The sequence below is a fragment of the Chrysochloris asiatica genome, unplaced genomic scaffold (genome assembly GCF_000296735.1).
Source record: "Chrysochloris asiatica unplaced genomic scaffold, ChrAsi1.0 scaffold00029, whole genome shotgun sequence".
Lineage (NCBI taxonomy): Eukaryota > Metazoa > Chordata > Mammalia > Afrosoricida > Chrysochloridae > Chrysochloris > Chrysochloris asiatica.
In genome coordinates, this window is record NW_006408547.1 from 22,286,583 (window position 1) to 22,303,310 (window position 16,728).

The window sequence follows — 16,728 nt, forward strand, 5'->3', positions numbered from 1 at the left end:
TTGCAACTCACAGCAATCCTGTATGTATCAGGTTTCCAAAGAATGGCTGGTGGGTTTGAACTGCCAACCTTACAGTTCAAACTGATCTTGCGGTCCAGTGCTTATCCTACAGTGTCACTCCGGGACTTGAGATCAGTGGCTTCTTGTTGTTGTTAAGTGCCGTCAAGTCGGTTCTGACCTATAGTGACCTTGTACAGGGTTTCCAAAGAGCAGAGCTTGAACCACTGAGTTTGTGGTTCCAACTAACTTTGCAGTCCAGCGCATTAAGCCACAGAACCATACCAGGACTCCCTTATAATGTCTTGTTCTTGCGACCCAATAACAATTCCGCGTAGGGTTTCCAAGGAGCAGCTTGTGAACTAGAACCGCCAACCTTACAATTCAAAGCAACTCTGCAGTCCCGTTCTTTCCCCCCCAGTGTGCTATCAGTTACGTACAGCCAATCTCCTTCAAAATAGGCATACGAATAAATGCTAAACCTTTGATTACCACAGGGAAGAGCTTCCTACAGCTGTTTTCAACTACAATTTCTTAGCTTTAGATTTCAATTTAAATTATTAAAACATCACTTGATACTTACATTTTAGACTTTTTGATTTCTATTTCTTTTCTAACTACCATTATAATTAATAACTATGTTGAGAAATAAAACTACTATAATGAGACTATCATTTTAACATACACTTATATAAACCAGATAACAAATTTAAAACTTCATTAAGCCCACCATGAATAGTCTATTTTCCCATTCGACATATTATATTAACTGCATATAAATTATATTTATCTGCTCATCACTTAAACACAAGACCTAGCTTTTACAGATAACCCACTAATTTATCCTGATATTTGGAGTGAAGTTGGATTTTTATCAATTTGGACAATAAGAAAATTTAATTAAAAAAAGGAAAAAATTCAAACAATTCAGTCATTTTGTAAGTTACAAAAGCATTAATTCATCTAAGGGCAAAGTAGCAAGCAATTAGTGTACTAGCAAATATCTAGTAGCAAACACAAAGAGGCAGAGATACATTTTAGATTATAATTAATCCTGTGAAAAATATATAGCTATAGAAGGGGGATAAAAAAATCAAGGTCAGAATATAATTACAATATGCTTTTATTTTATTGATGCATTTTTCCACTCAAGGTTCTTTAATTTCACCATTATGTCAAACACAGAAAGAATTGAGGGAGAAAAGAGAAAAACCATAATTGTGCCATGATTTCTCATTAAATGTTGGGCAAATGCCAAGGCCTCCCTACTAAAAACAGAAATAAAGAGGGTAATTTTCTTAGCAAGCAACTTCGTTTCTAAGAATCAGATCCATTAATACAGACCATAAAAGATCCCAACTTCAACTTGTCAATCATACAAGCAAGGACTAAGGAGAGATTTCTCCTAAGGCCACACCCTGAGAGAATAAAATGACATTTGAACAAGAGGAATGGGTGAATTTGGTCAGTTTATTTGTATGATAAAAGACTATTTACAACGTAAACAAATTAATTACAATGTATATAAGAATTAGCATAAATGCCAAAAAGCGATGGTATTTTCAAATGGCAAACTTTCAAATTTCAATTAATTATCAGCAAAAATAAGTTGTTGCTGCTGTTAAGAGCTATCACGTCTGTTCCAATTCATAGTAACCGTGTATAGTGTTTCTCAGGAGTGGTTGGTGGGTATGAAGCACTGAGCCTACAGTGCTTATATTACACAGTACCACAACAGGACTGGAGCGCAAATACAGAAGTACAAAATAGTAAGAATGCTGAATAAGTCCAGAGATATTCCAAAAAGAGGACACAGCGTTATTATATACAATTTGCTGATGTTGCAGTTAAGTGCCATCGAGTCAGTTGTGACTCTAAATGACCCTGTCTAAGGGTTTCTAAGAAGTGGCTGGTGAGCTCAACCTTGCAGTTCAAACCAACCTTTCAGTCCAGCACATAAACTCACAGCACCACACCAGGAGTTTAATGACCTTCCAACTCAAACACGTAGTTTTTAAGGTACTATGCGAGGCTCCATAGAATAAACACTGGACTGCGAGCCAGAAGATCAGTGGTTGGAACACACCAGCCACTCTGCAGGAGAAAGATGGAGATTTCTGCTCCCATAAAATATACAGGGTTGCTCTGAGTCAGAATCTACTAGAAAGCACATCACAACAATACTGCAGAGTTCGGAATCCTGGTATGGTGCTGTAGGACAAGCACTGGACTACTAACCTCAAGGTTGGCAGTTCAAAACCACTAGCTGCTCCTCGGAAACCCTATACAGGGTTGCTATGAGTTGGAACCAACTCTATGGCACTTAATGACACCAACATTGGAGTCTTGAAGGAGTCTTGGTGGCACTGAAGAGTCAGGACTTGGAACCTGACAACTACTCCCCCGGACAAAGACAAGGCTTCCTGCTCCTGTCAAGACACAGCCTCACTAGGGGTTACACTCGACTGGATGGCAGTAGTTTGCCTGTTGTTTATTAGAGTGCTTAAGCATTTAAAACAAGTCTAATAATTTTCTAATTTTGAAAGCAAGAGTTTTATTTTAAATTTTCCCTCTCTTCTTTATGTTTCTGCAACTTTACATTATAGAAACAAAACAATGAACAAGAACTTGACACTGAGCTATCAGTGTTAACTTGAACAGATGGGCAGACTTTGTTTACCTCACTGAGTTTAAAGAGGTTAGAGCCAAGCTATCTACAAAAAGCAGTGATATGGGTTTTCTAGATAGCAGTGTTGCTGTCAATTACCTCACTGATGGTGACCCCATGTGCTACAAAGGAAGACTGCTCTATGGGATTTTCTTAGCTGTAATCCTTTTTTTTTTTTCCAAAATTTACTGGAATTTTTGGAGAGGTAACATACCAACATATTCATTCACCCTGGCTTAGATATCTCGGCTCCAGGAAACAGAAAAGAAAATAAGAAAACCTAGGTTGCATTATTGGGTACTTCAGAGTGGCTCCATGGAGCCCTGGTGTAGTGCTGCAGAGTAATGCCCTGGACCATAAGGGTGGTTGAATTGCAAGATTGGCAGTTCAAACTCACCAGCTGCTCCTCAAAATCCCGATATACGGTTGCTATGAGTTGAAACCAACTCAATGACCCGTTACAAGAAAAAGAGTGGATCTAAGACTGTGTGAAAGTTTATGCATGTTATAGATCACTGACGCAGCACTGTTAGTCCAGCTATTGATTGAACAATTGAGCCACAAAAAACTCAGGACTTATCCAGAGAAGCAGTGACACCAGAGATGGAGGCAGAGATGAGGTCAGAGAGAACAGCTGAGGACTCTAGACTCATGGGAAGAGAAAGGCTGTGTGCTGGCAGCCAGGGGGCAGGCTTGCAGAAAGTGTCCTTTGGTTGTTTAAATGATGATAGATTCCTGAATGTTTTGGTGTACATCCCCCCAGCCCACACCCCCCTAAACAGAGGGAATAGAAGCAAAGAACTCTACTAGAGGAAGATTGGGAAAAAAAAAATGTTTTTTGTTTTTTTTTTTTTTGATAAAGGAAATAAGGGTAAATTGCTTCAATTTGATGAATCTGACCTATACTCAGGTAGTTACTCTAAATACCAACAGAGAGGGACGCAGTCTTCACATCAAGTATCAATGCTATCCCCTCGGTACACAGGGAAGATAGGGACGGGCAACTTAGGCATTGGCTACCTAAAATGAGTGGGCGATAAAAGCACGAAGTGACTGGCTTACAAGATTTCAAGAGGGAGTTTAGTTTAAGAGAATAGGGGGAAGAAAGAGTCCCCACTAAATAGTTTGCATCTTATCTAGATGGGTCTGATGAAAAGAGGTGGGGATAAGATTCTGATGATTCAAGAGTGAGTAACTGTTATCATGACTAATTGCGAATGTCAAAGTTGTACAGGTAGAAGTTTTATAACAAAAACAGGTGAGTAGTTAATCTTACAATCCAGAAAACAGAGAACCCTAGGACTATCAAAGGAGAAGAGCACAAGCAGAATGTGGGACCTTATCAGCAATGCCAGAGATGAAAGCAGAGATGGGGAGCGACTGGTGGACAGGAGGCAGACTGGCAGAAATGTGCCCTTTGATGGAGAAAATTATTATGTATGCCTGAGTGGTTTGGTTTTTGTTTGTTTTTAAAAAACAGCTAAAGTGAATAGAGAGAAATACTGTTTACTGATGGTACATGGTGGGGATTATAATAATTGTTATGAAACAATCCACAATAAAAACCTTTTTAAAAAAAAAAAAAGAAACCTCATATTTAAAACTAAAAAAAAAAAAAATTTTTAAGCCTGAATAATATATAAAGCAGAGGATCAATGAAGAATTTGTTGTTGTTGTTACATGCCACTGAGTTGGTTCCAACTCAACGACCCTATATAGGGTTTCTGAGGTGCAGATAGTGAGTTTGAACCAATAACCCTGTGGTTCAAATCTACCTTGTAGTCCACTGCTTATCCTACAGCACCACACCAGGACTCTTTTAAAGCATGCTTGTGAGGATATAACAACTATATCATTTCCAGGGGAAAAAATTTTGTTTAAATTAGTAAAAAAAAAAAAAAAAAATACATGCCCCAATAATACAAGGGTCCAAGAAAAATTCCCATCCCAAACTCTAAGGAAAATGAGGTTCATCAAATCAACTGACCAGCAGCCATTAAAAAAACTAAATCCACCCAGATTAATATTATAATTAACAGTTGGTGCGTGGAGGACAAGATAAAATATAGTATTTTTGGTAAAAAGTAGTGAGACCCAAAAACCAAGGGAGTCACCATGGAGTGTCAGCTCTCAGAGGGCCTCTGCATTAGTCCAGAACTTTGCCTTGTGCTTTAGAAGGCACACGAACTCACCTGCCCTGCTCACTTGTGGTAAAGTCCAGCATGAACTCACTTCCCAAAGTGTGGGAAGGGGTCCAGGCCTTACTTCCCCTTCTCCACTCTCGCGTCTCATCAGCTGCCCAGACACCACACTCTCTCTGACCCTAGCCACCAGAGCTGGGTCAGGGCTCACAAGTTAGAATACCTTCCTCCTTCAAACCGTCAAAGAGGCAGATGCCAGCCCCTGCTGGCATCTCACTGCTCCTGTGGGCTCATTAATTGACTGGAATGACTCACAGAATTCACACAAAACCCACTATACTTAGAGCCACAGATCCATTACAACTGAAAAAGATACAAGTGAAGAGATGTATACATAGGATGGGTTCTGGGAGAGGTCCCAACACAGTGCTTCTCTATTCCTAAAAGGAATCCACTACCCTGTCCCCCACATGGTCACAGAGCAGGAAGCTCCTGTGAGTCTCAGGAGTGCAGTCTCTTACTGTCCTCCCTGTCCTCACAATACATCACATCATGCCTCTGGAGGCTACAGCGTCAGGCTCCCCAGTGGGCCCACTTGTTCCGCTCAGACCCTGTGTTGAACCTAAGCTGTTGGTCTGGTCCAAAACAACGAAGAACAAAGGCCAAACTGCTTTTTGTGATGCTATTCCACACTTCAAACAAGGTCAAGCTGTTTCTCATAAATCTACAAAGCTACACACAGCTGACTGTACAGAAAATTTAGCAATATAAAAAGCAAATACCCACATCCAGAAAAGGAACAATTATTTTTCATTTTCTCAACCACAAGATCACTTAAGACTCTTTTAAACACTAAATGACAAATTTATAAAACTCAGATAATTTGACTTATTGTGATAACAGTCAGGAGATTTAATAAGCATTCTAAATAATTAATTGCACAGGTTTTTAAACAGCTCCCAAAATATACTTTATCCTGTAATTAGAGAATAATAGATCTCACAGGCACTAAAAATGACAAGTTTAACCCTATCAAAAGAAAAATATTACCTATGTTTCCTTACCATAAAAGTTATAATAAAAATAATAGTACAAGCATTTAATTTTTCTATTAAATGTTAAGCAACTAAATTTTAATAATTCTACTTTAAAAACAACTGTTTGCGGCACTTTCCAGAAATTGTTCATAAAACTATAAATTCACAGTTAACTATGATGTATTAAAGTATTCTTCCCTAGAGATGGCATGCAAATAAATTCTAACATATACAAACTTGGTGATTTCATTTACATGTAACTTCAAAAGACAAATTATGGTTACGTGGTGTGGAATGGCGCTACAGGATCTGTTAACCACTAGGTCAGCTGTTCAAACCTACCAATCACTCCTCAGAGACCCTACACAGGGTCGCCACAAGCCAGAACCAATGACACTAACAACACTAGTGTCTGACGTGGGAGGAAGGGCAGGAATCAGGATTGGTGGGATGCATGACACGAGTCAGCAGTGCGCTCTTTCCTGACCTGAGTGTCAGCTCAGTGTGTACTAAATCGTGAAGTGATGCACCTGCGGTTTGTACTCTTTTCCACATGTACAACTCAGCACACAGAAGTCTTCATGGGTCTGGTGCTACGTAATAACACCAGTTAAACACAGAAATATAAAACCAAGAAAACTTGAAAAAAATCTTAAAACAGGCAATTTTTAAAAACTGTATGTAAAATATTAAAAATAGTAAAATAATCTACATCTAAACAAAAAATACAGAGGATAAGTACTAAGCAGGGCAGAGCCTGGAAGAAGTGCAAGATTCCATCTCTTAGTTGGAGAGGACTGGTTTAAAGACAGAAACTAGTTTACTGTTGACTTTGACATTTGGGGGGGGGGGGGGAAACTTTTAAAGAAGCTTTGAAAGACTTACAGGTACACCGTCAACAAAATGACCCCATATTACTTTTCAAAGCTTTCAATTCTTAAGTCAGGAAAATTAAAAAAAAAAAAAGCAATATGGCCACTGGTGGTGTTGTTAAGTGCCATCAAGTCGGGTCCAACCTGTACTGACCCTGGATAGGGTTTCTAAGGACCAGCTGGTAAGCTAGAACCACTGACCTTACAGCTCAAACAGACTTTGCAGTCCAGCGCATTAACCCACAGCACCATACCAGGACTCCAAAATTAACATGGCTGCGGGTGGCGGTGGAGGTTTGCCGCGGAGTTGAGTTCTCACTGATAGCGATGCTGTACACGGTTTCTTTACGGGAGCAGAAGCCTCATCTTTTTCCCGTGGAACAGCTGGTAGTTTCGAACTGCTCACCTTGAGATTAGCAGCCTGACTCGTAACCACTACACTACCAGAGCTCCTTAAAATGAACATAGGAAACATAAAACATAAAACTGATTCTGAATTTATAAGTAAGTATAGATGGGAAAACTCAGCATGGAAATCTGAAAAGAACAAAAGGACTTGTTCACCAGTTATCAATCAATATTGACAAAGGAATAGAAAACATGACTCCAGCATCTACGGGAACACGAGGACGACATCTTGCTGTTGCTGTAAAGTGCTGCTAAGTCCACACCAACTCATAAAAACCTGTTGCTTTAAATCCTTACAGGAGCATAAAGGTTCAACTTTCTCCCAGAGATTAGTTGGTAGGCTCAAACTGCCGACCTTGTGGTTTGCAATCCAATGCTTATCCTACAGAGTCACCATGCCTCCACCAGTATACTTAGTATGTAATAAATGCAGCAAAATTACAACATTTGGGGAATTCTGAGCAAGGCTATACTGTAATTCTTTGCACTAATCTTACTGCTCTTCTATAAAACCTAAAATTATGCCCAATCAAACTGTTATGAGAACAATTAAATGAAAAAAATTGCAATCACAGACACAAGGTATCTACATATATAAAGTCATCCAATGATCCAAATTTTAAGAGACATACAAATCCATACACACACAAAAAAAAGAGGTAAAGTCTATGTACAAGCAATTTTTTAAAGTAGTAAAAATAACCATCGAACATAATTTATACACTAGATTAAAAACAATTTAATAAAAATTAGATCGTATATGTGCTGGCAAGGGTAGAGACTAAACTAGTATAACCATTCTAGAGTACAAGCTGGCAGTATTAATATTTATATATGCATTCCACATGACCCATTAACGCCCCTTCCCAGTATCTACAGAAACTCTTAAATCTGTACAGGAATATAGGTAAGAAAGCACATAAAAATGATGCTCATTTTAATGTTAAAATGTAAATAGAAATTAATTTTCCATTAATAAAAGGGTAGGTAAAGACGGGCAACTTAGACATTGGTTACCTAAAATGAGGGAGCAAAAAGGCACAAAGTGACCAGCTTACAAGCTTACAAGGGAGTTTAATTTAAGAGTGTGTCGGGGGAAGAAAGAAAATCCCAATGAACAGTTTTCATCTTGTCTAGATAAGTCTGGTGAAAAGAGATGGGGATCAGATTCTTAAGATTCCATAGGGAGTAACTGTTAGTATCATGACTAATTGCGACTGTCACAATTGTAAAGGCAGAAGTTTTCTATCAAAACAGGGGAATAATTAATCTTCCAGTCCAGAAACAGAGGACCCTAGGACCATCAAGGGAGATGAGCACAAGCAGAATGTGAGACCTTATCCAGAAAAGTAGCGACACCATAAATGGAGGCAGAAATGGGACATGGAGAGAGAGAGCAGCTGAGGACTCTAGATTCATGGGAATAGAGGGACTAAGAGCTGTTGGCCAGGAGGCAGACTTGCAGAATGTGCCCTTTGGTGGTGTAAATTATTATATATGCCTGTATAAAAAAAAAGAGTTAAAGTGAATAGAGAGAAATACTGTGAACTGATGGTACATGGAGGGGATTATAATCATTGTAATGAAACACGGTGCATGTTTTGTTGAATGTAAAACTGATGATCTGCCCTGTAAACTTTCACTCAATTCACAATAAAAACTTAAAAAAATATTTTGTTTTAAAAGTAGGTAAATAAAAAAAGTATGCCCATATAGTGAAATATCATATATTAATAAGGTAAACCTATATATAAACCCAGAGCCCAAACCCACTGCCATGGCACCAACTCTGCCTCACAGAGACCCTGTGGGACACAGCAGAGCTGCTCTGTACGGTTTCTGAGACTGTCGATCTTTATGGGAGTAAACAGCTTCATCTGTCTTTTGTGGAGCAGCTGGCGGGTTTAAATCACCGACCTTGAGCTTAGCCTGCCACACCAAGAGAGCTCTTGACTCCTAAATGCACTGTCATGGAAAGCAGTACAAAGTTTATAAAGTAATCGTGCAAACTGACTCATACTTGAAGTCTGATAAATAAATGGTGATGTCACTTACGTGCTTCAAAGGCGCACACAACAAAGTAGTACTATACACAGCTCAGCTCAATGCTTGTTTTTAAAACATTTATATTACAACAGTAAACATATAAGGAAACGCTACGCGCTTCACATCAATTTCATGCTAGCTTATGTGTGAGTTCACCTACGAAACACACTGGGGGACTGTAGGAACTGTACCCAGCTGAACCAAGGTGCTGAGTGCTTAGGAACAGACCCAGCCCCGCCCCAGATAGAAAGCTCAGAGCCCACCAGCAACCTCAGTCATCACATGTGTTATCCATCCAACCACATCTGCCGTTACACCTTTTGCTCCAATTCCAAATAACTGTCTTTTGACCACTTCACAATAACTCACAAGCTGCAGCACTTCCAAAGGTCATTTCCATAAGCATTCGGCTTGTTCAAGGCAAAGTGCCACGATTTATTTTAGGATTTATGTGTTTCTTAATATTTTAACCTATGCTAATCCTCGCTACCACTTTTATTAGGTTCCTATCTTTCTACATTTTAATGTCACTGCCAAGGTTTTGGAGTATGATGCCTCAACCCCACATTTTGTCATAAACTTTATACGGTTTTGACTGTGTGATTTAGCATAAAGATCATACAACATGGGATTTTTAGAAGCACATGTTATAAAGCACATCTGACAGTATTTTGGTACGTAAACATACACACAAATAACTAGCTAGTTTCTTTAAAATTTCTAGCAACATAGTTAATTCAAGCGCGTTTTAAAAGTATGTAAAACCACGTACTACATTATACTTTACTGAAGAGCATCCTACTAACACCAAGCACGCCTAGTCCTTGCTTTGTCTCCAATTTGCACCAGTGATTTGAGCTTGCTGAGCCTTAACTTCTTACTATTAAAACTGAGGTCATAGGGCTTTCAAAGCACTGTGGGAAAGTGGATGTCATTTACAGAAGGGTGATAGTATTACTGTTAAGAGCTAAAGCAAGAACTGAAAAGTAAAAAAGGACTTATTGAAGTTCCCAAGCTTTTTCAATCAAATCTAAAACATCTGTACAGTGCGATGACTTACTTCATGGTACGTGTCCTCTAGCTCTCCATCATATATCCACCGGTAAAGAAAAGTCAGAATGGGATGTGATACCAAGCTAAGAATATTCTGTACCAAAGACCTCATGTAGGGGTCTCCTGTTTTTGTATAAGCGTGGACAGCTGATGCTAGTTCTCCACCTTTCCGTCCTATGGGAAAGGGGAAAAATAAGAGATGAAAATTATACAAATGTAAACTTACAACATAAAACAATAACTTAATATTAATCAAAGCTGAGAACATAATCAAGATGAAGTGTTTTGCTTGATAGCTAATACCATTTTTTTTTTAACCTAGCAGCAGGAGTAAGTAGGTAATAGATTTCAATGGAAGAAATTAAAGATTCTAACTGTCGCTAAAGATTCTAACTGAGCAAGTCACTATCTGGTTCATTACTGCTAAAGAGCTGTTTAGTATCAAAACAACTGACTCACTGCACAAGAGAGGATTCAATATATACTTTCATAATGTTATGAAAGTATTGCCCCGTAGTAAATAAAGCATCAACTTTCCAAGAAAGAGATGAAAATATAGTGTTTCTTAGTTAAAAGTATATATACATCAGAGAAGCATTCTTTAAGATCATGTCCTTTCTAATTTGTAGAGGTGAAATATAATTGTCTTGAATGTGCTTATGTAGCAAAATTGTAAAATATTCTTTTCTTTTTTATTAACCGCAGGGCTCAATTCACTACTCACTAGATGATTTCACAAACCACTCGTTGCAGCCTACAGTTTGAAAAGTACTGTTCTACACAAATAGTGGTGTGGTGCTGTGGATTAATACACTGGACTGCAGAGTTGGTGGTTCAAGCTCACCAGCTGCTCCTCGAAAACCCTTGGGTTGGAACCAACTTGATGGCACTTAATAACAACAACAACAAATGAACAGTAGTTCTCTATGTTCTGGTAAGATAACTCAATATGAAATATCAGGAGTGACAGAAATAATACATAAAAATATAAGCATATGAAGAGTTTCATACAATATGCTAAGAGTTCACAATTTTATACTAAATTTTAAGCAAAATATTGACAAAAATCTCATTTCAGTGAAATTCTTCTGGCATGTGGACACAGAAATGGATGTAGGTAAAACTGGAAACCGAGAAACTAGAGGATTATTAAAAGCGTGACGGGGTCAGAGGTAGAGGCAGAGATCTGAGATACGGAAAACCACCGAGACTTCTGTAATGAACTGGACATTCAAACTGATGGTGGATTCAGAGGACAGTCAGTCTCATAAGAGTACAACTATGGTAGAGCGCCAGTGATTGGAAACATGGCAAGTGTGGATTTGTCATGTGTGACGCTTCGTTTTTGAGAGCGAGCTCAAGGAGACATGGGGAGGCATGGATGGAGGCATGCTGTTGCACTTAGTCTTCGAAATGGTGACAGTCAAGTCTCTGTGAGTCAGCCTGTAGAAATGATGGTTGTTGATATTGTTAGGTGCCACCAAGTTGGTTCCAACTCACAGTGACCCTACGTCCAACAGAATGCCCCACTATCCCCTTCTGAGCCATCCCTACTCTCACTGCTATACGGAACACCAATGCTGGAACCACTGTCACTCCATCTCTTTGAGGGTCGCCCTCTTTTTTGCTGACCCTTCACTTTTCCAAGAGTGAGGTCCTTCTTCAGGGACTCGCTTCTCTCGATAATGTCCAAAGTCCATGAGAATTCTTACCGTTGTAAGGAGCATTTCGGTTATACTTCTTCCAAAACAGATTTGTCTATTCTTCTGGAAGTTCACTGTTTACAATCAATATTCTTTGCCAACACAATAATTTAGAAGTATCAATTTTTCTTTGATCTTCGTTAGTCATTGTCAAGATTTCACACACGTTTAAGGCAGTGAAAACACCATGGCTCCACTCAAGCACCCCTCAGTCCTCAGAGGGGCATCTTTGCTCTTTACTTTCAAGAGGTCTTTTTATTTTAACTTTTCATTGAGAACTGAGTGAAGGTTTACAGATAAGAGCCTCCGTTTTACACCAAACAAATTACAGATTATGTTTCATCTTAATTATTGCAATCCCCTCCCTGCAACAACACTTATCCCACTTCCTCTCTATGGTGTCTATTTAAAGTCCACCCACCTTCCCTTCCTTCTCAACCCTGTCCATAGACAAATGCTGTCACTTTCATTTTGAACGATACACCATTCCTTACTAGTGTTGCTGCCCGCCCCATCTACTTCTTAGCTGATATTGGACCACCAGGGTGAGTTCCTTTCTAGACTTGAAAGGCGGCTGAAGGTCATAGTCTTGGGTTCCTCTACTGTCTTTCTGACCAGCAAGCGCAGTCTTTTTTCTTTTCTTTTTTTTTTTTTAATGCCACCTTTTCTTTCATTTTATTCCACCTTGTCTTCCACTCTGCCTGGAACCTTGAATGTAATCCCTTTCAGAGCACTTGATACTGGTAGTTGAGCACCTTCTAGTCTTAGACTTGTGAAGACTGATGTTCACCTGCTCCACTGGACTAGGGGATTCCAAGCATCTTCAGTTGTCATCATTCTCCTTTCTTTCACATATGGAGAGACCAGAGATGGCTGCTTATGAGCTATTAAGATCTCAGACACTACTCACCAGAGCACGATGCAGAGCGTAGTCTTGGTGGACTGTGTTCTTCCAACAGACCATGGCGTCCCCCGACACTATGGTCCTGAGCCCCCAGGCCCAGCTGCTCACTGCCTGAAGAGGTCTGATGACATGGAGGAAGCAGTATTCATTTTGCTGCTGGATGCTCCACCACGCTGTGTTTACAGCGAAGGGAAACACTCAGGTACCCTCTTTCCAACCCTTCTCTTCTTCCATACCTGTTCATTCTGTGTGTCTGTCCATCTACCCACAGAACACTTTTGTTCCACGCTTGTGTATATTTACCGCAATCTCTTACATACCTTAGCCCTTACATACCGCCCTGTGTCTTGTATACTGCCCACCCCGTGAAAGTTTAAAGAGGTCTTTTGCAGCATTTTTGAGTGATATAATACATGATTTCTTGACTGCTGTTTCTATGGCCACTGATTGCAGATCACAGTAAAACGAAATCCTTGACAACTACAGTCTTTTCTTTATTTATCATTACATTACTTATTGGCTCAGTTGTGAGAATGTACATTTTCTTTTATGTTGAGGTTCAATCCATATTGAAAGCTGCAGTCTTGGATCTTCATCAGTAAGTATTTCAAGTCCTCTTCATTTTCAACAAGCAAGGTTGTGTCATCTGCATATCAAAGGTTGTTAATGAGTCTTCCTCCAATCCTGATGCCACATTCTTCTTCATATAATCCAACTTCTCAAATTATTTGCTCAGTATACAGATTGAATTAAGTGTAGGAAAAAGACTCAACCCTGACGTGCACTTTCCCTAATTTTAAACCACGCAGCCTCCCCTTGTTCTGTTCAAAGGACTGATGGACACGATGAAGTATTCTGGAATTCCTATTCTTTGCAATGTCATCTATAATGTGTTACCGAAATGCCTTGGCATAGTCAATAAAGAAACAGATAAAAATCTTTCTGGTATTCTGAGATGATAGTAGCACATGCTTACTGAGCTCGCAACTATGTATCATACTACTTGCTTTTCACATTGCATTTAATCTTCACAACAAGTCCTAAGTGCTAATAGTATGAGTACTCCACTCCAGTGTTAGAGATGAAGAAAAAAATAGAAAGAGGTTCCTGACTAATATTAGCATCATGGATTTGAACCAGTTCTTCCTGGTTCGGTTGTTGTTGTTAAGTACCGTGGAGTCAGTCTGACTCATAGCAACCCTGTACAGGGTTTTCAAGGCTGTAAATCTTTACAGGTGTAGAAAGCCTCATCTTTCTCCTACAGAACAGCTGTTAGTTTTGAACTGTTGACCTTAAGGTTCGCAGTCTGATTCGTTCAGTAGTAACTGGCAAATATACCAACCAGAACAGACTGGAAAGTATAAAATGTGGGTGCATCAGAACAATTACCAGAACGGAGAACTCACAGTTCAACGCCCTGCCAGAAATGTGAGCTTCCTCTTAGAAAGCAAGAGCAGTGTACAAATTGCCCAGCATCCAAATCCTGTGACCGACAGAGCTGATCACTAGAAGATGGGTCCCAGTTACCTATAAAAACACGCCACTGTGAATGTGTGTCGCTTCCCACAGTCCTGGCAAACAGTCAATCTCCTGCACCACACCCCTGAAAGGGCCCACTACACCTCTTCTAGGGCTCCCAGTGCTTCATCCATGATTTCCCCCTTTCCCCATAGGGTTTCCAAGGCTACAGCGCTTTACAGAAGCAGACTGCCGCAGCTTTTGTTCACAGAGGCGCTGATGGCTTTGAACTGCCGACCTTTCAGTTAACAGCCTAGCATGTTAACTACTACACCACTTTTGTTGTTGTTAAGTGCGTCAAGTCAGTTCCCACTTACAGCGACCCTATACAGTAGGGTTTCTGAGGAGTGGTTGGTGAGTTTGAACCACCGACCCTGCAGTCCAGTGCATTCTCTATAGCATCACCAGGACTCCACCACACCACTGGAGGGGGCTGTTATTAAGTGGCACCAAGTCAGTGCCGACTCACAGCGACCCTGTGTAGGCTTCCAGGGAGCAGCTGGTGAGTTTGAACTGCCAACCTTGTGGTTCAAACTGACCTTTTGGTCCAGTGCTTTATCCAACAGCACCAAACTGTGCCACTGGTTCTGACTCATAACCACCTGGCATAGGATTTCCAAGGCTATAAATCTTTATGGGCGCAGAAAGCCTCATTTTTCAACCATAGAATGGCTGGTAGTTGCAAACTGCTGACCGTCAGGTTAGCAGCCCGACTTGTGACCACTATACTCCCAGAGCTGCTTCCACTGCACCACTAGTGCTCCTTAAATATAAATCAGAAAAGCACACCTGGTCATTTTACGCACAGCTGGTAAGCATTGGATTGACATATAACCTTAGGGAGAAACTGGAGCAAACAATGAATCCCTGCTGTTAAGTGCCATCAAGTCAGTTGTGACTCAGATGCAGCTCGTCTAGGGTTTCTGAGGAGGACCTGGTGGGTTAGCAGCCCATAAAAGAAACCCTAGGCTATACTATAAGAGACAAAAACAGTAGAGAAATGGAGGTGCTGTTTAAAAATTTGTAGCACCAAGGATGATGAAGCAGAACATCTTTCAAAACTAACCAGCATCCTGTCTTCATTTCAATGGGATCCCGTGCTTCTACTAGTATAAATACTACTCTGGAAACTGGTTATTTTTCCTATAAGTTCATATCAATTAATCTGTATTTAGTCAAACAATGTATGACTGTTAAAGTGAAAACCAGGAGTCCAAAAACAAGTAGATGATGTTTCCTAAGAAGCACTTTGAGATCAAGCAAGCCAGGAAGGCACAGGAACAAAGAACGACCTTGACAGTGATCAACCAGGGCCGCGAGCGTCTTCAGTCTTATTTTAGGGTCATATGTCCAAACCAGCAGGCGGCGAAGGGTTAAGCTACTCTCAAGTCCCAAATTTACACCTTGATCATCCTCTAATTGTAGCTGAAAAATAACAATACGTTTAAGAACAAATAACCAAATACATCACATCATGTTTTACATCATATAAAATAAATACTGGGAAGTGATTTTTCTTTTGAAAACGAAGTAAAAGATCCCCTATGAGAGAACAAAAGTTCTTTCATATTCCCCATGATCTATTTAAATAATAGAAAGAATCCAGAAAACTAAGGATTAATTGGCTCTAAGGTACAATGAAGCTTTGTGGATATACATACTTTATCATATATATACTTGTATCAGCTGGACTTCAAAATGCTCATGAAGAGGGGGACTAAAGAAATAATGGAATGTTTCCACAAACTTTTGAAGGCCCCTCAGGTTAGCAAAAGATTTTATCTTTTAAAATTGATGTATGAAAAAATGTAAAATATTCTATATGACTTCTATTTTAATAATACTTGAAACCATGAATAAATCAATACAGAAACAAAATATTTACCTGGGAATGTAAAACTGAGAGTAATCTGTAGTACTCTTTGAGTTCTTGGTGTAAGGCAACACAAAAGCTCTGTACAGAAAGAAAGAAATCTATTTTAAGTACAATATTATCCAACATACAATTTGTAAGTGTACAGGTACATTAATTTAGATATAGTTCAGCAATATTAAAATTCTGATTTTCTCACTTGTCCCTCTTCCAGCAGTTTTAAATATACTTTTTAATAATGTCAAGAAAATGTTATCCATTTGCATAAAAAACATGAACTTTGCAAGGAAGAGAATACTGTATGTTTTCCATAAAGTTAAAAATGTATGTACTTTAATAGTGAATAATCGCTATCAGGACTGACTGTGAGGGTTGGAAATGTAAAGGTAGACATTTTGTAGCAAAAGGAGGGGAATGATTGACTTTGCAGTCCAGGTCCTTGATGGGAGCAGACAGAGTACAGGACCCTGCCCAGAGAAGCAATGATGCCAGAGATGGAGGCAGAGAC

The 16,728-nt window shown here is 39.5% G+C and overlaps 1 protein-coding gene across 1 annotated transcript in view; it reads right to left on the reverse strand.

Annotated features, from left to right (window-relative positions):
* Positions 1 to 16,728, reverse strand: part of TUBGCP3 (tubulin, gamma complex associated protein 3) — a 151,896-nt gene that overhangs the window by 69,299 nt on the left and 65,869 nt on the right. Inside the window, 3 exon segments of the mRNA XM_006851544.1 lie at positions 10,230 to 10,396; positions 15,640 to 15,772; positions 16,233 to 16,301. Of these exon segments, the coding sequence (XP_006851607.1) occupies positions 10,230 to 10,396; positions 15,640 to 15,772; positions 16,233 to 16,301 (369 nt within the window).